This window comes from Chrysochloris asiatica, unplaced genomic scaffold (assembly GCF_000296735.1).
Source record: "Chrysochloris asiatica unplaced genomic scaffold, ChrAsi1.0 scaffold00052, whole genome shotgun sequence".
Lineage (NCBI taxonomy): Eukaryota > Metazoa > Chordata > Mammalia > Afrosoricida > Chrysochloridae > Chrysochloris > Chrysochloris asiatica.
In genome coordinates this window covers 6,015,174-6,042,311 of record NW_006408570.1, presented here as the reverse complement: position 1 = coordinate 6,042,311, position 27,138 = coordinate 6,015,174, and the positions used below count along the sequence as shown (strand labels likewise).

The window sequence follows — 27,138 nt, the reverse complement described above, 5'->3', positions numbered from 1 at the left end:
TGGGTTTGAAGTATCAACCTTGTGGTTACCAGTCCAGTTCTTATCCTACAGCACCACTAGGTCTCTAGTCCCAGATACCAGAGGGACAAAATTTCAATAACGTGTGAAGTGGAATGGATGGATAAGTTAGGTTGCTTCCAGAAATAACAGTCAAGATACGTATGTTCTAGGAGAGAGAAAAATTCAGTCTGTGTGCTTACCCATCCAGAACATTCTCAATAGCAGTAAAATAACTTAAATTTCAGCTTTCACAGTAAAACTCACCCACACTGTGCCAGTTTCATCTGGGCAGAAAACAGAGCTCAGACGAGCTGTTCAAGATGTGTCTAAACTCCCCTCTGAGCTCTTGGAATGTGTCACCTCATCAGCACCAGCCTTGGCCCCTAGACCACAGGAAAGCAGCTGTGAGCAGAGGGGACAGCAGTGGGCATCTCATGGAGCCTGTCCAGCTGTGGATGCTCCTGACTCACAGGCCAGGTACCCAGCTCTCCCATTTGAGCAGGATGAAGTCTCCATTTTCATAGTCTCTTCATCTCTACACATTTTCCTCTTGCCAGAATCAATTCTTTGGTATTTAAAACATCAAAATCTTGAATAGACAGGAGTCCCTCAGGTAAGTGCTCAGTTGGAAGTTCAAGTCTACCCAGAGGTATCTCGAGAAAAAGCCCTGTGAATCTATTTCCAAAAAACTCAGCCATTGAAAACTCTGTAGAGCATGGCTCTACTTTGACACACATAGGACTGCTGTTAATCAGAGTTGACTCGATGTACAACTGAGATGGTCCATAAGTTAAAAGGTCTGTTCTTTGGAAAGCTTTTAGACAGTGCTTTAAAGACAACTTTGCTGAGTGCCAAAGAAAGAGAGGAGAGAGATCGGGGTGGAGAGAGGCTACTTAGAATCCTCAGCAAACTTACTTTGTCCTGTCTCCAGGTGCCTTGTGTGTGTGTGTGTTTGAGGGAGCAGGGTGCAATCTAAGAAACCGTATGGCCAGCTCTAAGGATGCTCAGATGCATCCTCAGCTTTTTTCTTTCCATATTTTTGCCTGAGTCTATCTGATATCACTCCCATGTGTCAGAATGCCCCGTATTCATTCTTTCATGTTAAATTTCATCTTTAAAAGAGAGTTGGACTGTGTACTGTGCCCATGCCTTCTAACTGCTGAGTACCATGAGCAGGTTGTTACCAGGTGTTAATACTCAGAATATGCAGAACCTGGCATCCACTGTAGAGCTACAGTTAACAGCAGCCTCTGTGACCCGCCACCCACCAAGTGCTCTGGGAAGGTCTTTGTTAACAAACTGTGAATGCTGATATGAGCAAAAATATAATTGTTGCAATTACTAGGACACTTGCTGGGGTAACTTAAAACAGATTTGGGGTCACTGCAGTGGGGGCAATAAAGAATGTCTCTTTTCTGCCCCAATGGTGCACACATTGAGAAACAAGACAAAGGCATGTGAAGACCCCAGAACCACCTTTATTGCTGAAGAACACAAGCCCGAGTCTATAGCTGACCATGGCAGACAAGTGGGCTGCAAGTCAAAGCTGGTAATGGAGGAGACTTCCAAGCCTTGTTGCAGGCATGGGGCCTGTCCAGGGAAGACTCAAGCCAGGGGCAGACTTACCCAGAAGCTGATGAAGCTTACTTGAAAAGGTCCCTTCTAAAGTTCTGAGAGGGACCCTTAACAATTTTCCACATATACTTGTATGTTCTTTTGCTTAAAGACGGCCCCTGAAATTATGCATCAGGACCCACAAACCTGTTCACACAGCAATTTGTTTTGTTGCTAAGTGCCATCAAGTCGGTTCCAACCCACAGCCACCCTGTATAGGGTTTCCAAGGAGCAGCTGGTGAGCTTGAACCACAGACCTTGGGTTCAAACGAACTTTGCATTCCAGCACATTATCCCACAGTGCCGCATAGCAGAGGACAATTCCTGCTCATTGCAGGCAGTGCACTAGACTGCTAACCACTAGATTAGTGGTTCAAAGCCACCAGCCGCTTCTCAGCAATCCCATACAGTGACTCCACGGCACTTAACAATAACAACAATCAAAGGCGAGAAGAGAAGTCCTGTTGTGATCTGTAAGATAAGCACTGGACTGCTAACAGAAGGGTCCTCGGTTCAGATCCACCAGTCACCTCTCAGCTGTTCAAACTCACCACTTACAGGGTCGCTGTAAGTCAGAGCCAACTCCACAGCACTTAACAACAACAAAGGGGAGAAGAAAGGCCTGGAGTTACACAAACCAGCTTCCCTCAGTATGAAAGGGAATGCAGGAGTGAGGCTTCCTCCTTAATCAACAAATATCCAAACAGACAAGAAAAATGTTGCCATTGAGTCATTGCTCCTCATGATGACCCAACATGTATTGGAGTAGAACTGTACTCCATAGATTTTCCATTGGCTGATAGTTCAGAAATAAGTCACTAGGTCTTCCTTCTGAGACACGTCTAAGTGGACTGAAACCACCAACCTATCACTTAGTAGTTGAGTACATTAACCATATGCACCCCACAACCCACCCTGTCCCCAGGCACTTGGTAGGACACTTTACAGACTACGTGATAACCCCATGCCATGGTTATTAGGCAAAGTCCCAATCCAAATCCGACTTTGAAACGAAGGTTTTCACAAAGGTTCTGTAAGTCTCCCACTAACTCCTTTCAACTTTGTCCTCCACTGCTATTTGGTATTGTTAAGTGCCATTGAGTCATTCTGACTCATAGAGATCCTGTATAGGGTTTCCAGAGAGTAACTTGTGGGTTAAAACTGCGACCTTCTGGTTAGCAGTCCAGTGCATTATCCCACAGTGCCACACCAGGACTCCACAAAATAAAACAGGAGCTTCGTCTCTTTCCTGTCATATGGCGAACAGGACAGGACAGGTTCCTCAACACCTCACGTTCACGTCAGAAATTCAAAATTACAGAGATTCTACTTACAAAGTAAGCAACATTCTCATTATTCAAAGCTATAACCTTGAGAACAATGCCTCTTTGTCTTAAAAGAGATGTTCTCATTTCATGAGCTGGTAACAGAAGGATCAAAAAATAGCTATGGTGCAGGATTTGGTCATTCAGATGAGCAGCCTTCCTGGAAGCCTGGGAGGAAGGAACAGGGCCGAGTATATCCTTCCCTCCGAGTTAAAGGCATATATCCTGATGTTTAATACGAGGAGGCTTCAAAACATTAATGGGACAGTGGAATGATGAGATCATTTCTCTACAAACTTTCTTAAACCCCCTTGTACAGGCCTTTGAATAAGTTTATTACACCTCAAAATTTGACAGGAAATAAAACCTTTAAAACTGTTCATTGAAGAAGATGATGATCCCTTCCATTGGAAGATGTATCCCCTTAGTTCTTTGTTTTGCCATCTGTTTCCTCTCAACTCCACTCATCCACCCAGAGACTTCACTTCCCCCCATGTTTTGTTTTTTTTTTTAACTTGCTTTGATTCTTTAAAATAACGTGAAGATTTATCTCGCATTGATAATTAAGCTGTCAGGAAAATCATAATAGCAGAAGTCATTCCTTAGCTAATTATCTACTGGATTTTATGTGTGTGTGTGTTTCCCTCGTCAAGCCCTTTTTGATCTTTTGAGGTGAGTTCTATTCTAGAGCGGCCCAGCAGGGACTGGTGTCAGAGACAGATGGACAAGTCAGCTTCTGTTCTTCCCCGTAAATTCAGGTCCCTGCAGGTTCACACCTCAGATCCCTCCTTCCTCAGGGGTGCCTCTCTCACAAAGAGCCTCCTATGAGTGTAAGTCTCTGCCACAAGCTGGCTGTGAACTGGTGAAGTCAGGTAGCACCAGATCTCAAAAGACGCCTTGCCCCCTGCCCATTAGCCATCTAAGACAGGCCCACGGCAGACACCATTCCTCAGAGTGGCCACAGCTTTGTGCTCCCTTCCGGTGCAGCAATATCACCCTCTCCTTGGCTGTGCAGGGCCATAGCTCCAGTGTCCCCAGCTCTGTGAAGTACTACTTCACAAGAGCTTGGCTCTCCACACTCTGCTGCTGCTGGTTAAACCTGGGGACTATGGAGCCAGATTAACACATTGCCATGGAGTCTAACCGACAAGCCAAAGTAGAACTGCCCCCACTGTTTCCAAGACCCTGGTGGTACTGTGGGTCAAAAGGTTGGTGCTTCAAGCCCACTAGCAGCTCCATAGGAGAAAGATGAGGCTATCTTGTTCCCTTAACTACTTATCGCCTCAGAAATAGTTCTGCTTTGTCTTTTAAGAATCTTTACAGGAGCAGACTAACATCTTTCTCCTGTGGAGTTGCTGGTGGATTCTAGTTGCTGGGCACATTTCTTAATCTCTCTATACTTCAGTATTTTTATCTGTAGAGGAGAACGTAATATATAATTCAGAAGGTTGTGAATGCCAAGTGAATGCACTAGTATATGGAGAGCTTAGTAGAGCATGAGCAAAGAAGTCCCTGGTACATAGAATGTGCTCAGTAAATCTTATCTGTAATTATATTGTGTTGTTAAGTGCCATTGAGTCAGTTCCAACTCATACTGACCCTGTATAAGGTTTCCAAAGAGCAGCTGGTGAGTTTGAACTGCCGACCTTGTGGTTCGCAGTCCAGTGCTGATCCTCCAGAGCCATCCCACTAGTTTTTATTTCATCACCATTACATGTATTATTACTACACTAGATTGTAAACTCGCTGAGAATTTGTAGTTGCCCTTGAATTGGCAACCTTCTGTGTAACAGACAAACTGTTACTCAGTCCCATTCTGTCACCATGGTATTTGACTGTTGGAGTCCATTGGTGTGGCTGTTGGGTAGGTTAATCTCAATGAGAGATTTCCTCATTTTCAATGACCCTCTTCTTTAGTAAACATGATGTTGTTTTCTAGCAATTGATGTTTCTTAATGACGTGTCCAAGTAAGTGAGCCGAAATCTTACCATCCTTCCTTCTAAAGAGCATGTTGGTTATATGTCTTCTTAGATTGATTTGTTTAAGAACTAAAAAATTTAAAAAGCAGTTGCTGTTGACCCAATTCCAACTCCTGGCGACCTCATGTGTGCGGAGTAGAATTGTGCTCCCTGGGAGTTCCAAGGCTGTGACCTTCCAGAAGCACTTCCAAGGATTCTGAGTGTGTTTGAATAGCCAACCATTTGGCACATAACCAGGTGCGCCAACCAGGGACTCCTTTGTTTGAGAGACAGTCTGTTTTGTTCACTGCCTGACACTTAAAAGGTGCTTAGGATGCAGCTGTTGAATAACACATAGCACCCCACATGCACACTGTGTGTTTATACACCTCCCATGAGCATGTTGGCTGTAATCATGCCGATATCTCTGAGGTCTGCGCAATGAGCACAGAATAGAGCATCGGTGATGTTTGCTCAATGAATAAATGAATGAACTTGTGAGGATGTTTATACATGTTATACTCCTAGCTTCAGGTCTTTATTTACTTAAAATGCCTTTTGTTTGATGATGACTCTTCTGAACTGGGCAAAAATGTGTGCTTAGTGGTATATGTAGGAGTTCTGGTGTGGCACTGTAGGATAAGCACATGACCACAAGGTCGGTTTGAACCACAAGGTTAATAGTTCAAACTTACCAGCTGCTCCTCGAAAACCCTATGCAAGGTTGCTGTGATCCAGAACCAACTCAAAGGCACTTAACAACAGTGGCTTTGGAGGGCTTTGTAAACAAGGCCATGAAGTTGTAGTTTTTATCAAGAGGCCCTCTCCATCCAGAGCAGAACGTTTCTATAGGTTCCCTGCACTTTGTGAGTTTTCATGTCTCCCTAGGCTCCACCTCACAACACCGGGTCCCTCCCTGAGGCCCATGACTGGTCTCCTTCCTGACACCCACTCTCAGCCAGGATGATCTGGGCCTGGTATGGAGCCAGCCATCCTTGGCTGGAGTGGTGGGGGTTGCAGTGGGGGTGTGGAGGAAAGTATCTTTGTTCTGGAAATCTTCCACTGCAGATGCTCTTCCCTGGTGGGCCACTCCAGCTTCATGGAAGTAAAAAATCACATAAAATCACTATCAGCCTTTCCGTTTCCACTCAATTTATCAGAGTGGAGGGGAAATCAGGAAGAGGGAAAAGCCTATAAAATGTGGGTGCATGCTGTTGTTAGTGTTAGGTGCCATCAAGTCATTTCCTAGGTAACAGAGTAGCACTGCCTCTTTGGGTCTCCTGGGTTGTCATCTTTATGGAGATAGATCACCACGTCTTTCTTGTACAGAACCACTGCGTGGAGGGATTGAACCACAAACCTAGTAAATGTGTACTTAATTAAATTATATGTCAGTACTAAAAAGCCCCTGTTTTATAAGCCTCCAGTAACCAAAACTACTTATCATTGCTAGTTCAAGCAGATTTACAACCTGAAATACCCACCTTGTTAGTTGTCTTGGGGAAATGGGGTTGGGGGGGGTAGCACGATGTTTGATAAGGGAGCCTACATCCGAATTGCCTAGCATATATGTTTGCAAATTGTTGCCCATTTTATCCTCACATCAGCCCAGTGAGACAAGTGAGATTTATTATATGACCAATTTATGGATGTACAATCTAGATATTAAGACATTAAAGGAATTATACTTGACTAGCAATTGGTTTGAAAAACACAGTAATTTCTTTGTTGTTGCTGAAAACATCTCCAACATTGCTCCTATAAGCAAGATAAGCATGGGCTTACTTGTGCTTACTTACTAAAGCAAAATGAACAGTTTCATGTCTTTTCACTGCCTCAAAGACTCTGCATCTAGGTATAGAATCTGTCTCTCCCAACCCTTCAGCACTTTTCTACAGAATTGAAGCCTCTTTTCAAATTTACAATCCCTGCTAGGGATAGAGGTAAACATGGACTTACTTGTGCTTACTTAGCTTAAAAGTTTTCACCACATCAAAGTAAGTGATCACAAGTCATCTTGTGCTTACCTTAAAACCCTCACAACAACCACAAGAGGTAAGCAGTTGTTAGATGCCATCAAGTCGGTTCTGACTCGTAGCATCCAGGAGAAGGAAACATTGCCCTGCCCTGGGTCATCCTCACAGTCGCTTCTAGGTTTGAGCCCATTGTTGCGGCCACTGTATCAGTCCATCTCATTGAGGATCTTCCTGTTTATCACTGACCCTCCGTATTACCAAACACAACAGGTCCCTCCTAATAACATGTTCAAAGTATATGAGATTAAGTCTCACCAACCTAACTTCTAAGGAACATTCTGGCTGCACTTCTTGCAAGATTTCTTTTGTTTGTTTTTCTGGCAGCCCATGGTATATTCTGTATTCTTCACCAATACCATAATTCAAGTGCATCAATTCTCTGGTCTTACGTATTCAGTGTCCAGTTTTCATATGAGGTGATTGAAATTACCATGGCTTGGGTCAGGTGCACCTTAGTCCTCAAAGTGACATCTTTGCTTTTTAGCACTTTAAAGAGAATTTTGCAGCAAATTTGCTCAGTGCAATACATCATTTGATTTCTTGACTGTTCATTTCATGGGTATTGATTGTGAATACAAATAAAATTAAATGTTTGACAGCTTCAGTCTTTTCTCCAGTTATCATAGTGTTGCTTATTCGTCCAGTTATGAGGATTTTTGGTTTTTGTGTTTTTTTTTTTTATATTGAGGTCTAATCCATACTGTAGGCTATCGTTTGTTTGTTTTTTTATCTTCACCAATAAAGACTTCAAGTCATATCTTTAATGTGGTGAAACCCATATGAAATTGTTCCCTACAGAATACTAAGCGCAAGTCAGGCAGTGATTACCTTGCTTATTGGGTAATCTGCCTCTGTGTATAAACACTGTACACCCAGAACTGTCCTCACCAGCATAGTCATCATTCTGTTCTGGTGCTCCTCTCACCTGCTGCCCTTGGGCTGCCTGTCCCTGCACCTGCACTGGGAAGGCTGGGGCTCTCTTGGGGGCAATTACATTCCCAAGCCTTGGCTTGGTGAGGGCTGGGGGTGTTTAATTCCTTGGCTTTGGGTCAAAGATATTCCAGGGAGTTCCGAGAAGTACGAGATGTCTTTAAACTGCTTCCAGTAGCCCTAACTTAGCATTCACAGTGGGAGTGACTTCGTCCCAGCTCAGTCATTAACTTGCTACAGTACCCTGGACAGGGTACACGCCTCCCTCCTCTGCAAGGAGGATGCGCGGGTGTGCATTTCAAGAGGATCACAGACCTCCATCCATATGAGTACATCTGTGCAACCTGTAAATCCACTGAACCCTTGGGCCAAATGCTCTCTGAAACTAAAGGAAGTTTTAAAGAACAACTTCAGTCGTTTAGTTTCTGGTTACCAGTTTACCATTTGCTGTCAATTCTGACTCGTGTGTCAGGAGTAGAACTGTTTTCCATAGGGTTTTCAATGGCTTCTTTTTTAGAAGATTTCCAGATCTTTCTCCCAAGGTGCCCCTGTTGTTGTTGTTAAGTGCCTTCAAGTCGGTTCTATATAGCTTTAAATCTTCCGATTTGAAGGCTTTGAATTTCCAAGGCTGTAAATCTTTGAGGGGGGAGAAAAGCCTCAGCTTTCTCCTGTAGCAGCTTGCAGGCTCGAGTCACAGACCTTGTGGTTCACAGTCTGTTGCTTTTCGTTTGGAGCCACCACGCTACCTCTGGCTAGATTCAAAACTCCAACCTTCTAGTTAGCAGCCAAATAGATGAACTGTTTTCTCCTTATAAAATAGATCAAGGGACTTCGTTTTCTCATTATAAAATATATAAAGATTTTTTTTTAATAGTAAGAAAATAGATAACCAAAAAAGGTAAATTATCATAAACCTACTACCAGCAAACTATTATTAATTTAGTTAAAATGCATCTAGTCTTTCTGCCTCTCTTGCTTTTGAAATTATATATATATACAAAGCTAATAATCTTATCAGATGTGGTGCTGTAAGATAAGCACTGAACCACAAGGTTGGTTTGAATCACAAGGTCGGCAGTTCAAACTCACTGGCCACTCCTTGGAAATCCTATATAGGGTCACTATGTGTCAGAACCGACTCAACAGCACTTAACAATAAATGGACTTCTGGTGTGGCACTGTAGGATAGGCACTGGACTGCTAACCACAAGGTCAGTGGTTCAAACACAGCAGCTGCTCCTCTGAAACCCTATACAGAGTCAGTATGAGTTAGAATCAACTCAGTGGCACTTAACAACAACAATGTACATATATATAATACATCCACTTTTTCTATCAGGAGCATTTCTCATGTTTCTTAAATTTTATTTGAAAACATAACGTCTGCACAGTAATTGGACTCTTAGTAGTTCTAAAATGTATTTATTTAGCCATGCTCTGATTGTTAACATTTATGCTATTTTCCAATGTATTAGTACTAGTATTATATTGCAAACACACCTGATTATTTCCTTCATTTAAAAGTGAAATTTCCAACATTACTCAGAAGGAGGCCTTAATTTCTCCATGACAATTTGCCCCCCAGAACGTGAGGGAGGGCAGAGAGAACTAAATTAAGCCCACGTTCTCAGGTAGTGTCCTTGAATCGGCAGCCTCAAGTGGGATCACTGTTTGCTGTAAGTTAACAGCCGTCTCAGGCCACAGCAACCATACAATTTTCCAGACTGGCCTGGGCACATTTTGAAGTGGCTAAACTTGTTTGGGAGTCTACTGCCCCCATCCTTGAAGTGCTCTGGGCTGCCTGTAGCGCTGACTCGCCTCCACACGCCTTGCCTGGAAGGTGTGTTGGCAGCTCATCTGCCCTTGGAATTCATCTGTCTTCATGTGCCCAGGTGGCACAATAAAGTGCTTGGCTGAAAACCAAAAGTTGCGCTGTTAGAACCCACTTTCTCCAAGGGAGAAAGATGAGGCAGTCTGCTTCTGTAAATAATCCAGCCTTGGAAACCCTAAGGGACATCTCCACTCTGTCCGACAGGGTTTCTATGAATCTGGATTGACTGAACAGCAAAAGGACATCACATCTCATCAGCTGGCTCTAGACTTCCCATCCACAGCTTCATGAATCTGTTACATGCGTTTATGTGAATGGGCTCAGGGAAACAGGCTGAGTCCAGTGGTAGGAATGTCAGACCCACTGAGCAGGGAGGGGGCCCCCTGTGCTAAGGATTATGCTCCAGAGACGAAGGGCAGTAGGAGGCCGCCTTGATGCCCATTTGCAAGAGAAGCCACCTGCTCTGTCTCTTGGAGGGTTACTCCTTCAAAATGTCACTCAAAGGAAAGAATAGTATCTCACTGAAGAGACAAATCCATTTGTCTTGAGACTTGCTAAACAGAAGGAATCCTGGGTGGCACAAACAGTTAAGTATGATCCAGAAGGTTGGTGGTTTGGACCCACCCAGTGGCACATTGGGAGACAGGCCTGGCCCTCTGCTTCTCAAAGATTACAGCCTTGAAAACCCTATGGAGCAGTTCTACTCTGTACTTATTGGATTACCATGAGTTGGACTCAAAGTTGATGGCAATTAGCAACAACAACATAGTGTTTGCTTTGGAGCCCCCAAGAATCAACTATTAAATACTCTGGACAGGTGTGCTCTTCTCTGGGTCTTAGATCTGCTACTGGTGATGGGATATGGGTGCCCCTCCCCACTCCAAGCACACTCTAACTGCCTTTTCTCTTGGCCCTACAGTCTGATGGCACCATCTTGGCAATTGCCCTGCTGATCCTGTTCCTGCTTCTGGCTCTGGCTCTCCTCTGGTGGTTCTGGCCCCTCTGTTGCACCGTGGTAAGTGTCCCAGAGTCTTCCACCTCACCTGAGGACTTAGCGTGTTCGGTGTAAAGGATGGAATAAAGTGAACAGGACTATGTCGGGGGAAGTACAAAAAGTATTTCAATATGGAAAGCAAATCTTGAATGTTTTTTATATAATTTATACAAAATGTATGCAAATTAATACCAATCATTGGAATCTTGAGGGTCAATATGGGGAAGGGAATGGGATTTACCAGTAGGCACACCCTTTGGATGGGTCAACAGGGGTGGCCACTTGGATCTGGAGTTTTGGAAGACTATACATAGTCTACTGCCAGTGATGAGTGCTGTTGGACATGTAAATGCATGTGTGTGTAAGGGAAGTACTCACACAACTGGATGACTCTTCTAGAACCACCCTGGTTGCTAAGCAACAATTCTGTCCATTTGAAAGTGCCTTGGGTACCTTTATTTTTAACAATAAGGAGTGGCACCTATCTCTTTGACTAATTTTAGCAAACATTTCTAGGACACACCTACTGTATACCCAACAGTAGTAGGCTAAGTTCTGCAGCTATAAGATCTGTGAGAACCCAACTCCTCCTCCTTATTTTCATCTAGAGTCACCACATAGCTCTCTGGCCATTTGGTCCCCAGATAGTTTTGGGCATGGAATAACTTGCCATGTTTTCTGTGTCCAAAAGATTGTGTCTACTTGTCAGTTTTTATTATCAGGCCCCTTGGGAAAGGCCAAAGTCATAGCCACATTAAGAAACAAGCCATTAGCTCTATGGTCTCCAGTTTTGCCTTTATGCAAAATCAGAGCATACTCTAATGCTCAGTGTTTGAAGTGAATGTTGCTCCAACACCAATGGTGTCTTTCAGTCCCTGTACGTTAGTTCTCCTATGGAGGGCCCAGCAGGGCACAGTAGACTATGAGCTTCTCCAGAGTGCTAATCTTGGAAAGGAAGGAGAAATGACTTAAAATGACATTTTAAAGAGGTGTATCTTAGTTATCGGGAGTCCTGGTGTGGCGCTGTGGGCTAATGGGTCAGACTGCAAGGTCATTTGAACTGCAAGCTCACCAGCTTCTCCTGGAAACCCTATACAGGGTTGCTATGGTTCAGAATCAACTCAACAGCACACAACAATAATTCTAAGTTATCGAGTGCTGCTATAACAGAAATATTACAAGTAGATCACTTTAACAAACAGAAATTAACTCTCCATATAGGAGACTAGAAATCCACATTCAGAGTGCAGCTCTAGGGAAAGTCTTTCTCTCTGTGTTGGCTCTGGGGAAAGGGCCTTGTCTCTTTTTAGCATCTGTAGGCCCAGCATTCCTTGAAGAGCTACTTGCATATTGGCATCAGTCTTCCCCTAGATCTAAGACTTCACAGTGCAGGGGTCCCTGGTCCAAAGGATGCAGTCCACTCCTGGCTCTTTTTTGTGGTGGTAATAATTCCCTCTGAGCTCTGCTTGCTGGTTTAATCACTTTGACATCTCAAAAGGGATTCTAGGTACAGCCTAATCCTGTAGACTGCATCCAACATCAGTAACATAATACAAGGGAGAATTTACAACACTTAGGGTAATTACATCAGATCAAGGTTAATCACATTAAGCTACACACCATAAGGGAAGTGATTACCTTATATTAGATCTCATCATGGAGGATAACACGTCTTACTGCAGAACCACTGAGAATCCAGGCTCAGCCAAGTTGACACAAAACCTTGACTATCACAAGGTGGTGAATGAATGAATGGTTTATGAAACTTGGCCAGGGTGTGGACCCTTGTGGCAGGGACTTGTGAGAGGAGGCTCTTGCACTAGCAGAAACCTCAATTGTTGAAGGATAGAAATGACTTGTAGTAGACACGAAGCATGGTGCAGGAGGGACTGGGTCAGTTAGTGCCATCCAGACTGGACTGATTACACCAATATCTTAAACAGATTCTTACCACAGCAGCCCCAAGAGTTCTGCTGTTGTAAAAGTTAAGGCAGCATAGTTATTTTATTTTGAGGGTAAAAAAATCCATGAGTCAGCAAGAGGGCTTTTATGGTGATTCAAAAGTAAGCACATTTTTCAAGTCCAGAATTCTTTAAATGAGAGAAAGGAAGAAAGAAACCCTTGCAGTGGGCTCTTAAAGACTGGGGTGAGGAGGGGTACCCAGCAGGCAGTGTACACGGGGCTTCGATTCCAGTTGATATCCCCCTTGTGTGCATAGTCATTTTGATTAATGCCAACAGTTGAGGACAGCCGAGGACAATAGGGACTCCTAGTGTGGTGTTGTAGGATCTGTGCTGGACTGTGAACCACAAGGTCAAGAGTTCAAACCTACCAGCTGCTCCTCAGAAACCCCATACAGGGTCGCTATGTGTCAGAACCTTCTAGCAAACTCTATCACTTACTAGCTTTGTGACCTTGGGCAAGTTTTTGAACTTCTCTGTTTCTCAGTTTCCTCATCTGTATGTTGTTGTTGTTGTTAGGTGCCATCAAGTTGGTACCAACCCATAGCGACCTTATGCACAGCAGATACATAGTGAGGACATTAAAAACACTTCATAGGTACATTGTGAAGATTAAAGTAATATCTATCTATACATATGAGAAGACTTAAAACAGTATGTGGAAAAGTGGAATGAAAAGATAATGCATTTTTTGTAGGAAGTTTTTAAAACCCCCTCATATAGAGAGAAAAAGGAGAGAACATCTATAAGTGGTGCAAATGGTAAAGCACTGAACTACTAACCAAAAGGTTAGTGGCTTGAACCCACCCAGAGGCAACTTGGAAGAAATGCCTGGCAACATGTTTCTCTGAAAGAGCACAGGCATGAACACCCTACAGAGCGCAGTTCTACTCAGACACATATAAGGTTGTGTTGAGTTGGAATTGACTCACTGATAGCTCTATACACACACGAGAGAGAGAGAGATTTAAAAATTGTTGGAGAAATTCCATTGTTGGTTTTTTTCCCCACTTTTTACTGTAAATTGAGCAAAGGTTTACACACAAGATCATCAGGTTTACATTCAACAAATCATAAACAGTTTCATCCCAATGATTGCAATCCCTTCCATGGAAAAACAGTTATCCCACTTCCTTCCTGTGGTTCCTATTAACATTCCACCCTCCTTCCCATCCATTATCTTTTTATTTCATGTTTTTATAAGTTTTTTGAAGCCCCCTCATATGTATGTATGTATGTGTGTGTGTGTGTGTGTGTGTATGTGTGTATACACAAATACATATATATAGAGAGAGAGAGTGAGTATTTGGAACAGCACCTAACACATAGTAAGCATCATGTGTGGTCAATATTGCTAAAAAGTGTTTTACTAACAGGATGTATTGCTGTTCTATATGGCATTCACTGTATATTCATTGGTGGGAAGCATCTCTCAAAACAAGCTTTTCATTATTGGAAATGGCTTTCCCCAAAGCCAGGTTATTTTGCAATATTCTAAATATTTTTCAATGAATTTATCTGGTTAAGTCCATGTTGCTTTGGAAAACAGCCAGAATGTCTAAATACTGTCTGATTTTCTCAGGCCCAAGGCTGTCTTTGCAAGGGAAGATCTTGGCGAGTTTCCTGTTTATGATCCCTATAAAAAACTTCCCCACCTCTGGGCTCCAATGCTTGGTGTGCCCCCAAATACTGCTTGTTGATTGCTTGCTGTCTTGATGAGTGATGGTGATCTGAGGGGAGCAGGATTAAACCATGGGCTTTCCGAAGGGGAGTATGAAGGAAGAAGAGCAAGCAGACCCTGAGAGCCCCATCAGAGAAAGCAGAACAAAGGCTGTTTCCCACCCCTCCAGTTAACTCCACACCCCGCTTCCCCCCCAAACAGTTTCCTAACTATCACAGGGCTTCCTTGTAAAATGTCAGTCCCAAACCTTCCTGTCACCCTCCTGCCCCTGCCCCAAGTATGGGTAATGCCCTTTGACCTGGAAGCAAAGATGCATCCCAATGATGAGAAAAGGACAGAAAACAGAAAAACCAAGCCCAGCCGACTGCCGTCAAATTAATTCTGACTCCTAGCGACCTTGTATAGGATTTCTGAAGCTGTAAATCTTTATGGAAGCAGAAAGCCTCCTCTTTCTCCCATGGAGTGAGTAGATGGTGGGTTTGAACTGCCCACCTTATGGTTTAGCACTCCAGTGCTTATCCTACAGAGCTCCTAGAAAACAGAATGTTGGGTACTGTTGAGTCGGTTCCAACTCATAGCAACCCTATGCACAACAGAAGGAAACATTGTCCAATCCTGCACCATCTTCACGGTTGTGGTTCTGTTTGAGCCCATTGTTGCTGTCGCAGAAAGAGACTGCTAAATATGGAGTCCATGAGGTTTGTCTTTGCTGTGTCCCTTCCTCCCCTTCTGCAAGGATAATCCATAAAACACTTAATAACCTGAAAGGGCCCCCAGTTTAACTAGACATTAACCCTTTAGTAGGTAGCTCAGAGGTAGTGGGGCCTTAATGGCAGAATTCTCACCTTCCATGCAGAAAATCCAGCATCCTGGTGTGGTGCTGTAGGATGAATACTGGACTGCTAACCACAAGGTTGGAAGTTCAAACCTACCAGCTGCTCCTTGGAAACCCTATACAAGGTCACTATGAGTCAGAATAGACTCAATGACACTTAACAACAACAACAAACAAGAAATCCAGATTCAATTCTAGGTCAATACACTTTATCCTTTTGTGTTGCTAAGATGCTGAACAGGTTTCAGTGGAGCGTCCAGATTAAGACAGACAAGAAAGAAAGGCCTGGTGATTTACTTCTGAAAACCAGCCAATGAAAACCTTACAGGTCATAACCAATTACAGGGAAGGTGCAGGACTGGGGCCGCATTTTGTTTCATTTTGAATGGAGTCTCCATGACTTGGAGGCTGGCTAGATGACAACTAAATACAACATAATCCCTTTAGTCACTTGACATGAGATGGCTCACAAAACAGCCTGCAAATAAGAGAAGACACTAAAGCGGCAATTTACTAAGCATACGGTCATTTGGAAATGTAACAACCAGGCACAGTGGTTAATGTCAGCTTTCCACGGACTTTGATGCCTTCTTGCTTCCTGTTGGTTCTTTCTAGAAAAGAAATCTTATGGGTAGTAATGGCTCATAAATACACATCACGTTCTGCCTTTCCTAAAAGACCTACTGCCATCCCAATGTAACCTGGGTTAAGTCATTGTTGGCACAGCAGAGTATCATCCATCGGTAAGTTACTTATGGGGACAGAGGGAAAATTGACCACATCCTGGATCAAAACCCAGGATCAGTTATTTCACACTCAGCCCTCAGTATCCCCAAGTGTACCCTTAGGTTTTAAACATCTTTTCATTTATTCATTGGTCCAAAAAAAAGGGAGTGAAAGCATTGAACTGTACCCTTTGGGATTATTTGCCTTTCTAAAAAGCCAGTTGGGACATTGATCATTCAAGTCATGCCATACCCACTCCATCTATTACTAAAATCTGTAAGTTGAACATAAAAAAGAGGAAGACTAGAACAGTTTAATAAGAGACTGTGAATAACTCATTGAAATGTATTAAAAGAGGAAAAGTTGTGAAAGGCCTGAATGTATATTGAGAATAAGTCAAGAATGAATCAGTGGTAGTAAGACACTAAGCTGTTGTTCAAGGAGTCCTGATGGCGCAGTCGCCAAGTGCTCAGCTGCTAACCAAAAGGCCACTAGTTTGACTCAACCAACGACTCCATGAGAGAAAGATGTATCAGTCTGCTTCCATAAAGATTATAGCCTTGGAAACGCTATGAAACTGTTTTGCCCTGTCCTATGAACTTCCAGAGGTTCAAGCAGGATTCAGAAGAGGCTGTGGAACAAGGGATATCATTGCTGATGTCCGATGGATCTTGGCTGAAAGCAGAGAATATCAGAAAGATGTTTACCTGTGCTTTATTGACTACGCAAAGGCTTTCAATTGTGTGGACCCTGACAAACTATGGACAGCATTGTGAAGTATGAGTAATCCAGAACACTTCACTGTACTCATGAGGAATATGTATATGATCCAAGAGGCAATTGTTTGAACAGAACATGGGAACACTGAATGGTTTCAAATTAAGAAAGGTGTACGACAAGGTTGTATTCTTTCACCATACTTATTCAACCTGTATTCTGAGCAAATAATCCAAGAAGCTGAGTTATCTGAAGAAAAACATGGTATCCGGATTGGAGGAAGACTCATTAACAACTTGCGATGTGCAGATGATACAACCTTGCTTGCTGAAAATGAAGAAGACTTAAAATATTTAATGATGAATATCAAAGAGCATAGCCTTCGCTATGGATTGCATCTCAACATAAAGAAAACAAAAATACTCACCACTGGACCAATAAACAACATTCTTATCAACGGAGAAAAGATTGAAGTTGTCAAGGACTTCATCCTTCTGGGATCAACTATCAACACTCATGGAAGCAGCAGTCAAGAAATCAAACAACGTATTGCATTAGGCAAATCTGCTTTTTTAAAAGACCTTTTTAAAATGTTGAAGAGCAAAAATGCCAGCTAGAAGACTAAGGTGCGCCTGACACAGGCCATGATATTTTCAATAACCTCATATGCGTGTGAAAGCTGGACCATGAATATGGAAGACCGTAGAAGAATTAATGGTGTTGGAAGAGAATATTGAAATTGCCACGGGTTCCCAAAAGAACCAACAGATCTGTGTTGGAAGAAGTGCAGCCAGAATACTTCTTGGAGGCCAGGATGTACAAACTTTGTCTCTCATATTTCGGACGTATTGTCAGGAGACACCAGTCACTGGAGAAGGATATCATGTTTGGTAAGGTGGAAGGTCAGAGAAAAAGAGGAAGACCCCCAGTGAGATGGATTGACAAAGTGGCAGCATCAATGGGCTCAAGCATGGCAACAGTATTGAGGTTGGCCCAGGATCGGGCAGTGTTTCGTTCTGCTGTGCATAAGGTTGCTATGAGTTTGTACCAACTTGCTGGCACCTAACAACAACAACAACAATGTAAACTTCAAACTTACTTACCAACCACTAAAGCCATTGAGGATTAAACAGGAGAATTCTACCAACTTCTTCAGTCTGACATTGATCAAACATGCAATCAAGATGTATTGATCATTACTGGTGATTGGAATGCAAAGGTTGGAAACAAAGAGGAAAGATCAGTAGTTGGAAAATATGGCCTTGGTGCTAGAAATTATGCTGGAGATCGCATGATAGAATTCTATAAAACCAATGATTTGTTCATTTCAAATACCTTCTTTAGACAGCGTAAGAGGTGATTATATACATGGACCTCGCCAGATGGAAAACACAGAAATCAAATTGACTACATCTGTGGAAAGAGACAGTGGAAAAGCTCCATATAATCAGCCAAAACAAGACCAGGAGCAGATTGTGGAACAGACCATCAATTGCTCATATGCAAATTCAGACTGAAGTTGAAGAAAATGAAAACACAGAAATCAAATTGACTACATCTGTGGAAAGAGACAGTGGAAAAGCTCCATATAATCAGCCAAAACAAGACCAGGAGCAGATTGTGGAACAGACCATCAATTGCTCATATGCAAATTCAGACTGAAGTTGAAGAAAATGAAAACAAGCCTTGACTTTCGTTATTGCTGGATTCTCTGGGCAAATTATTGAATGATGCAGAAAGCATCAAAAGAAGATAGAAGGAATACACAAAGTCACTGTACCAAAAGGATATGGTTGATGCCCAACCATTTCAAGAGGTAGCATATGATCAAGAGCCAATGATACTGAAGGAAGAAGTCCAAGGTGCATTGAAGGAATTGGGCAACAACAAGGCACCAGGAATTGATGGAATAAAAATAGAAATCTTTCAAGAAAATGAGGTGCCACTGGAGGCACTCATTCATCTATGCCAAGAAATTTGGAAGACAACTGTCTGGCCAACTGATGGGAAGAGATCCATATCTGTGCCCATCTGAGACCCAACAGAATGCGGAAATCATCAGACAATATCTTTGATATCCCATGCGAGTGAAGTTTTACTAAAGGTAATGCAGAAGTGGCTACAATCATACATTGACAGAGAACTTCCAGAGGTTCAAGCCACATTCAGAAGAGGATGTGGAGCAAGGGATATCAATGCTGATGTCCAATGGATCTTGGCTGAAAGCAGAGAATATCAGAAAGATGTTTACCTGTGCTTTATTGACTAAGCAAAGGCTTTCTAAACTGTGGACCATAACACGCTATGGACAACATTGTGAAGTATGAGTATTCCAGAACACTTAATTGTGCTCATGAGGAATCTGTACATGGACCAAGACGCAGTTGTTCAAACAGAACGTTTGAATGGTTTAAAATTAAGAAATGTGTGACAGGGTAGTATTATTTCACCATACTTATTCAACCTGTATGCTGAGCAAATAATCCGAGAAGCTGGGTTATATGAAGAAAAACATGGCATCAGAATTAGAGGAAGACTCATTAACAACCTGCGATGTGCAGATGATACAACCTTGCTTGTTGAAAGTGAAGAGGTCTTAAAATACTTACTGATGAAGATCAAAGAGCACAGCCTTCAGTATGGATTGCATTTCAATGTAAAGGAAACAAAAATACTCACCACTGGACCAATAAACAACATTTTTATCAACGGAGAAAAGATTGAAGTTGTTGAGGACTTCCTGCTTCTTGGATCAACCATCAACACTAATGGGAAAAGCAGTCAAGAAATCAAATGACATATTGCGTTATGCAAATCTGCTGCACAAAAAGTTTTTAAAGTGTTGAAGACCAAAGATGTCAACTTGAAAACTAAGGTGCGCTTGACCCAAGCCATGGTATCATCAATAACCTCATTTGCATGCAAAAGCTGGACAGTGAATAAGGAAGACCTTAGAAGAATTTATGCTTTTGAGTTATGGTGTTGGAGGAGAATACTGAAAGTGCCATGGACTGCCAAAAGAACCAATAGATCTGTTTTGGAAGAAGTGCAGTCAGAGTGCTCCTTGGAGGCCAGGATGGTCAAACTTCGTTTCTCATATTTTGGACATATTGTCAGGAGGGACCAGTCGCTAGAAAAGAGTATTATGTTTGGTAAGGTGGAGGGTGAGAGAAAAAGAGGAAGACCCCCAGCGAGATGGACTGGCAAAGTGGCTGCATAAATGGGTTCAAGCGTGGCAACGATAGTGAGGTTGGCCCAGGTTTGGGCAGTGTTTTATTCTGTTGTGCATACAGTCACTCTGAGTCAGTACCAACTATATAGCACCTAACAGCAACAACAATAACAATATAAAGTTGCTAAGGAGTTCTGGTAGCATAATGATTACAAATCAGGCTGCTAACCTCAAGGACAGCTGTTCCAAACTACCAGCTTTTCCATGGGAGAAAGAGGCGTTCTGCTCCCATAAAGATTTACAGCTTCAGAAACCCTGTCCAGGGTCACTATGAGTTAGAACTGACTCCACGGCACACCATCACTGCCACCATATAAGGTTGCTATGTGTCGGAACCAATTCAACAGCATTTAATAACAACATAGGAGCCCTAGTGGTGCTTTAGGATCATCAGTGGACTGCTAACCGTAACGTCAACAGTTCAAACCCACCAGCCACTTCTCTCTCACCTGAACGATTGCTAGAATTTTCTAGCTGCTCTTTAGTCTCTTTCACCTTCACCAGAGAGATTTTTCTTAAAAAGTAAAGGAAAAAAATACAAACTACTATTGGGTCATGGTCTTACTCATTTCCTTATTAAAAATCCTTTTAACTGTTCATTGTCTATAAAATAAAGTTCAAATTCTTTGACAGAGTATATGTAGGCCTTTGGAATGAAAATGACCCATATATTAGCCATCAATGCAGAAGCATTTGACTATGGATCATAACAAATTAGGGAAAGTATGGCAAAGAATAGGAGTTCTAGAACAATTAATTATGCTCATGTGGAATCTGTGCAAAGACCAAGAGGCAGTCATTTAAACAGAATAAAGGAATAGTTAGTGGTTTAAAATCAGGGTTTTATCCTTTCACCATACTTATTCCATTTGTATGCTGAACAACTAGTCTAAGAAACTGGACTATATGAAGAAGAACGTGGCATCAGGGTTGGAGGAAGACTCATGAACAACCTATGCTATGCAGATGATATAACCTTGCCTGATGAAAGTGAAGAAGACTTGAAGCATTTACTGATGGAGGAAAAACGAGACTATAGCCTTCATTATGGATCACACCTCAACATAAGAAAGCAAAAATCCTCACAGCTGGACCAATAAGCAACATGTTTGTATAAGGAGAAATAATTGATGTTGTCAAGGATTTCATTTTACTTGGATCTACAATCATTGCCTCTGGAAGCAGTGGCCAAGAAATCAAGTGACATATTGCATTGAGCAAATCTGCTTCAAAAAAATATCTTTAAAGTGTCAAAAAGCAAATATGTAACTTTGAGAACTGAGGTGCTCCTTACCCCATACCATGGTGTTGTCAGTTACCTCATATGTATGCGAAAGCTGGACAATGAATGAGGAAGACATGTTCCATTCACTTTATTGCCAAGCACTGGACTGCTAACTGCAAGGTCAGCAGTTCAAACTCACCAACTGCGCCTAAGAAACCCTATACAGGATCGCCATGAGTCGGAACCGACTTGCCAACACTTAACAACAACAACAACAACAACAACAACTCAAAACTGCTACTCAGTAATCACCAAATTTGTTGAGTAATTAAATGGAAGAATTTCCGTTAAAGACACAGTCTGGTCTTTAGGGTTGCTTGGACATACCATGGGCTTCGTTACCACAATCCCCTTTGCTTGTTCTTTTTCTCTCTCTAGAATGTTTTCATCTTCTTTATCCACTATGTCAACAATTTCTCTTTCTTCAAAACCTAGCTCACTGCTCACTCCATTCCAATAGCCCCACACAGGGAGAATTAAATGACACCTCACTTGGTTTCCAGAGCACTTTTTTCACACATCTGTTAGAGCATTTGGTCATTTTATCATAGGTCTGTTGCTGTTAAGTGCCATCGAGTTGGTTCCAACTCAGTGACCCTGTATAGGGTTTCCAAGAAACAGCTGGTGAACGTGAACCACCAACCTTGCGGTTCAAACCGACCTTGCAGTCTAGCACGTTAACCTGCAGCGCTAGACCAGGACTCTATTATAGGTATATAGGCATCTATCTATTCCCACACTGTACAGGGACCTGTGAGAGCCAGAACTTAACAGGACTGCCTTGTTTTTCTGTATCTCACACATTTTCCACCTTTGATAGGGTACAGTCATAGCATGTTTCCATGGCTCTCTCTAATAGTGGAAAGGAGTGATGTGGTGCTGTAGGATAAGCACTGGACTACTAACTGTAAGGTCAGTGGTTCAGACCTACCAGCTGCTTCTTGGAGACCCAATACAGAGTGTGAGTTGGAACTGTCTTGATGGCACTTAACAGCAACAATAATGGAAAATATTTTCATTTTCCTTCTCTGAAAGATTCTTGTCTTATACAGGTTCCAGCTTTCACAGGTTGTATTATATTATGAAATCCTTCAGGGGAAGGAAAAACTAGTCACAGAAACTAGTCCCAAAAACCTCCAAAATGAGTATAGTGCCTAGTACAAAATTTGCATATTTTCAAAACTAAGTTAAAATTTAAGTCATTTTGGGGAATTGGAATAAAATACAGAAGGTGGTTTTATGGGAGTGATCCAAACTCACTGTCATCAAGTTGAGTTAGACTGATAGTGACCCATTAAGAGCATGTAGAACTTCCCATAGGGTTTCCAAGGCTGTCTGTCTGTTCAGAAGCAGACTGCCACAGCTTTCTCCTGTGGGGTAGCTGCTGGATTTGAACTGCCAACCTTTCAGTTTGGAGCCCAACACTTAACCACTGTGCCACCAGGTCTCTTTGAGTATTGATATTATATTTCATAATTTACATATACTGTATGGTCCACACAATATTTTAATATTATCAAATATTGCATAACCATCGATATTTACATCCGTTTTTTAATTGAAAGCATAGAAGTGTGCCAGAGGTTAATTAATAGTGTTATCAGGAACCATGATGAAAAGGCCTTGCTATAAAGTTGTAATTCTTCTGCAATCCAAATAATTATTCCACAGTACTTAGGTCAAACCAACTTGCTCTATTTCTGTTCAAATAACATCAAATGTTTTTATTCCGTTTGTTGGAAGAAGATCACGTGCATGTATTCATAAATTCTCCCAATATAAACAAAATTCTGTTTTATTTCACATTATTTTTAATGGTCTTCTAAGTATCTTATGAGAAGTTTTTAGAGAATTATATCAAGGATCATGTTTAATTTACTTTATTGAATTTCAAGAATAGTTCAACAAAAAAAAACTCCGCTAGACATCTCCAATGACAAATTGCAAAGGACAGATATTCATCAAGAACTTGATATGTTCTAAGTTAAAATAATAATAAAGATTTAAATAATGTTATCCACACCTTTAAGCACACAACATTTCATTTGTAAGGCCAGACAACTAAGGCTAACATCACCAAAAGGATTTGCTGACAATTTGTTTAGTGAAAGCATGACTAATACAGGCAGCTCCTTATCCAGGCGTCTCGGGCCGAGACCCATCATGCTTTCTGATCATTTTCCAGCCTACACCCATTCCCAACTGGACACTCCTCTCTTTGCAGCTTACAGGATTGTTTCTCTCAGCACACGGAGCTCTGCCATGGCCTGCCCTCACCTTGGGAGCTCTATCCCGCATGCCGCACACACCCTGTCTGTTCTTGTCCCCACTTTACCCTGCCAGCTTCCCTCATCTCTGCTAGGCTCTCAGCCACCCACCCACCCCCATGCCTGCTGGATGGAATGGAAAGAGGTGAACTGTCAGTAATGAAGACTAAGTTCCAATACCAGACCTTCGTCTCTCTGTTGTTGTTAAGTGCCGTAGAGTCAGTTGCTAGCAACCCTGTATAGGGTTTTTAAGGAAGGACTGGGAGGTTTGAACTGTCAATCTTGCAGTTAGAAGTCCAGTGTTTATCCTACAGCACCACACCAGGGCTCCTGAGCAAATCCGCTAAGCTTAATTTCCCTACAAAAAGGAGTTAGAAAATTGGAACCATATTGTCTGTAAAGTCGCTTCTTAATATTCTTTTGTGCACATCTGTGTACTCTACCCCTCTTCGCAAATCCCTGACCTGTGGCTCTCAAACCTGGCTCCACAACAAAACCACCTGAAGATTAAATGGTGCAACTAATCAGAGAGAACATTTTCAGGCTATGACCACAGAACAATAGTACCCTGCAAGGAATACTTGAGTTCTTTATTGCAGGACTTCTCAGACCCTTTAATAGGATCATTTGCGTTGTGCAGCTCCAAACTTCTTTTGACTCTGAAGTTCTTTGGCCTTTCTGTAACCCCACTCCACTCCACACACTTATTGACTTACTGATGTCTGAAAGGACATCTGTCAAATACTGCTTGGGAAACACAACCCTAGAGAATGTCAAAACAGCTAGAAGAGATTCCTGGGTTCTGTGGTGTGACCTCTTCCCTGGTCTCCATGGAAGCTGCACCAATGCCAACAAGCTTCCTGTGAACATTGTCAATCCAATCTTGTTCCACTCAGGCCCTGCACAGATCAAACAAGCACCTGGATTCCTTTTACTGTTTCCTTTTGTAGAATTTCACTGTGACAGTGATGTATCATCTAATTGAGGATATACACAGCCAACCTTTGAGATTGCTACCTGTCTTAGCTTCCAAGAGTTGTATAACAAACTACCACAAACTGGGTAGCCTCTAAGAACAAAAATTATTGTGTCACAGTTCTGGAAGCTAGAAATCCAAGTGAATGTGTCACTTGAGTCATGATCTCACTGAAGGCTCTAGAGAAAGTCTTTCTTGTCTCTTCCAGCTTCTGCTAGCCTCCAGACATCCCTCAGCATGTAGATACATCTTCACATGGCTGTCCTTCCTTTATCTTTCTGTCTCTGTTGTCCGCTTTTATAAAATAGGATTAAGTCCTACCTTATTCCAATATGACCACATGTTAACTGAACAAATGCCATCTTCAGACACCCTATTTCTAACTCCATAGGAACTGGTTAGGACTTGAACGTATGTGTTGAGGGGTGTTGATACATTTCAATATGGATTGACACATTTCAATCCATAACACCATGTAAGTCTCTTCGGCCTTATCAACAAATGTTAAAATTCCTGCCACTTGAGGAACCCTGGTAGTGTAGTGGGTTACGAGCTGAGCTGAGCTGCGCTGCTAACCAAAGGTCAGTAGTTTTCATCTAACTCCATGGGAGAAAGATGAGGCTTTCTGCTCCCATAAAGATTTACAGGCTTGGAAATCCTATACGGGGCTACTGTGAGTTAGAACTGACTCCACAGCACACCACCACCATCACTATTTTCATTATAATTACTGATGAATTTGTTTTGTTTTTTTAATGGTCCAGTGAGATCAGAGGTCAAAAATTATTTGAACTTTGAGTTCCACATGGGAAAAAATAAAAGTTGAGCTCAGTTCATGTCTTTGAAAATGTATTGTACTACATTCTAGGTCAACACCCTTGGCATTAATAAGGTTTTACAGTGTCAAATTACTGGACTCAAGCAGTATTTGGCCAATATTAACATGTTCCAATCAGCTGAGAAGATCCTATTAAATTTTATACTATTTGAATAGTGGAAAATTCATTTATCTGCCATCAGTTAGCATCTCGTACTTTTTGGATGTTTTCCACATCAAGATGCTTATTTTCCTTTGTTTATTTGACTTAAATAGAAAAACAAATTGCACTATAAGGTCTGGGAATCAGGATGGAAGCCTAGAATGTAGGAGGGAGGACAGCATCCCCTTTGCCTTGATAGTAAAGGCCTCGTGAACTGGCTTTTCAGATCTCAAAGGTCATTTCTCCCATGCATAGCTCTGTCCTGATGGCTTCGCTTTACACAGAACTGACTGCGATCATGACTGAGTTAACTTGAAGAGATGGACCTGAAAGTCTTAGGAGAGACAATGCTCTAAGTCAAAGACCCCCCAAAACATTTTTCCATTTAAATACAAGATTCACTTGAGCTAGTGTCTCTGAGAGTGCAGGAGGTAATCGTTTGTGAAAAGTCAGTTACTCTGTACTACCTATTGTTAGATGCCACCCCATGCACAACAGAATGAAGCACCCAGCAGTCCTGTGCCGTCCTCACAATTGATGTTGCATTTGAGCCCATTGTTGATGCCACTATGTCAGTCCATCTCACTGGGGATGAGTCAACACTTTACCTAACCATAATATCCCCCCACAAAATCACACACACAAAAAGTTGTTTTAGATGCACAGCCAGGCTCACAAGACATGACATTCTCAGGATCAAAATGAGGAAAGATTTAGAAATCGGATGTTAAGTTGACCCTAAAACTATGTCTGCCCTCAGGAGTACTTTCTGATCTCAACAACCTAGAGATTTGTTGTAATAACTTCACATTGGCACAGGGGTCCCTAAAAGTTTACAATTTGGAACTGAACTTCATGCATAAAGCTGGAGCTCTGAATGAAAGGCTGGGCTACAGGTTTTGTATACATGTGTGTTCCCTGAACATTTATAACTGTGTCTTCCTCAAGTCATAGTTGACGATTTTGAGTTCTTTAGATCCAAAAATCCAGCCAGACATGCAGGTTCCTCAATTCAGATCCCATGGGATTCCCACAGGTAAATGTGAAGTGGGCATGGTGCACAGTTCAAAATTACCAACGCCAAGGAAAACTATTACTCACCCTCCTTGGGGTTTAGCTCTACATAGAGAAAGACCATGTGACTTTTCTGAACTAGCAGTCATCAGATAAAAAGGGACAGAACTTGTCAGCCATCTTTTACCCTTGCTCTCTTCAAAGTTAATAGTAGTTATTAAGTAGCAGATTTATCAAGTGTTTTCATTTCTACTAAACCATGAAGAGTTCTCCTAAAAATATCAGTGCTTTATGAAATTTTGGACCCATGAAAATAGCAACACTAGACTGCAGACCACAAGGTGTGCAGTTCAAGTTCACCATCTTTCTCCAAGGGAGAAAGATGAGGCTTTCTGCCACAAAGATTTAAGAAGCCTTGGAAACCCTACACAGGGTCACTATGTATTGGAACTGACTTGATGACAATTAATAACAGTGAGGGATATGGGTTCAGAGCAGAACACTTGAAACTGTTATGAATCTAATCAAACAATACACTAAAAAATAAACTCAAGAAGAAATTCTACCATTTTATTTATTAAATATGCTATTTACTAAATTCTTAATGAATAAATACTACATAATGAATAAGTGTGGACTCCTGATATGGCACTGTAGGATCAGCACTGGACCGCTAACTGCAAAGTTGATAGTTCAAACCCACCAGCTGCTCCTTGGAAACCCTATACAGGGTCGCTATGAGTCAGAACCAACTCGATGACACTTAACGACAATT

At 42.0% G+C, this 27,138-nt stretch overlaps 1 protein-coding gene across 1 annotated transcript in view; it reads left to right on the top strand.

Moving 5' to 3' along the window:
* Positions 1 to 27,138, top strand: part of ANTXR1 (anthrax toxin receptor 1) — a 374,982-nt gene that overhangs the window by 206,879 nt on the left and 140,965 nt on the right. The window contains exon 14 of the mRNA XM_006862995.1: positions 10,615 to 10,710. Within this exon, the coding sequence (XP_006863057.1) occupies positions 10,615 to 10,710 (96 nt within the window). The remainder of the gene's footprint in view (positions 1 to 10,614; positions 10,711 to 27,138) is intronic.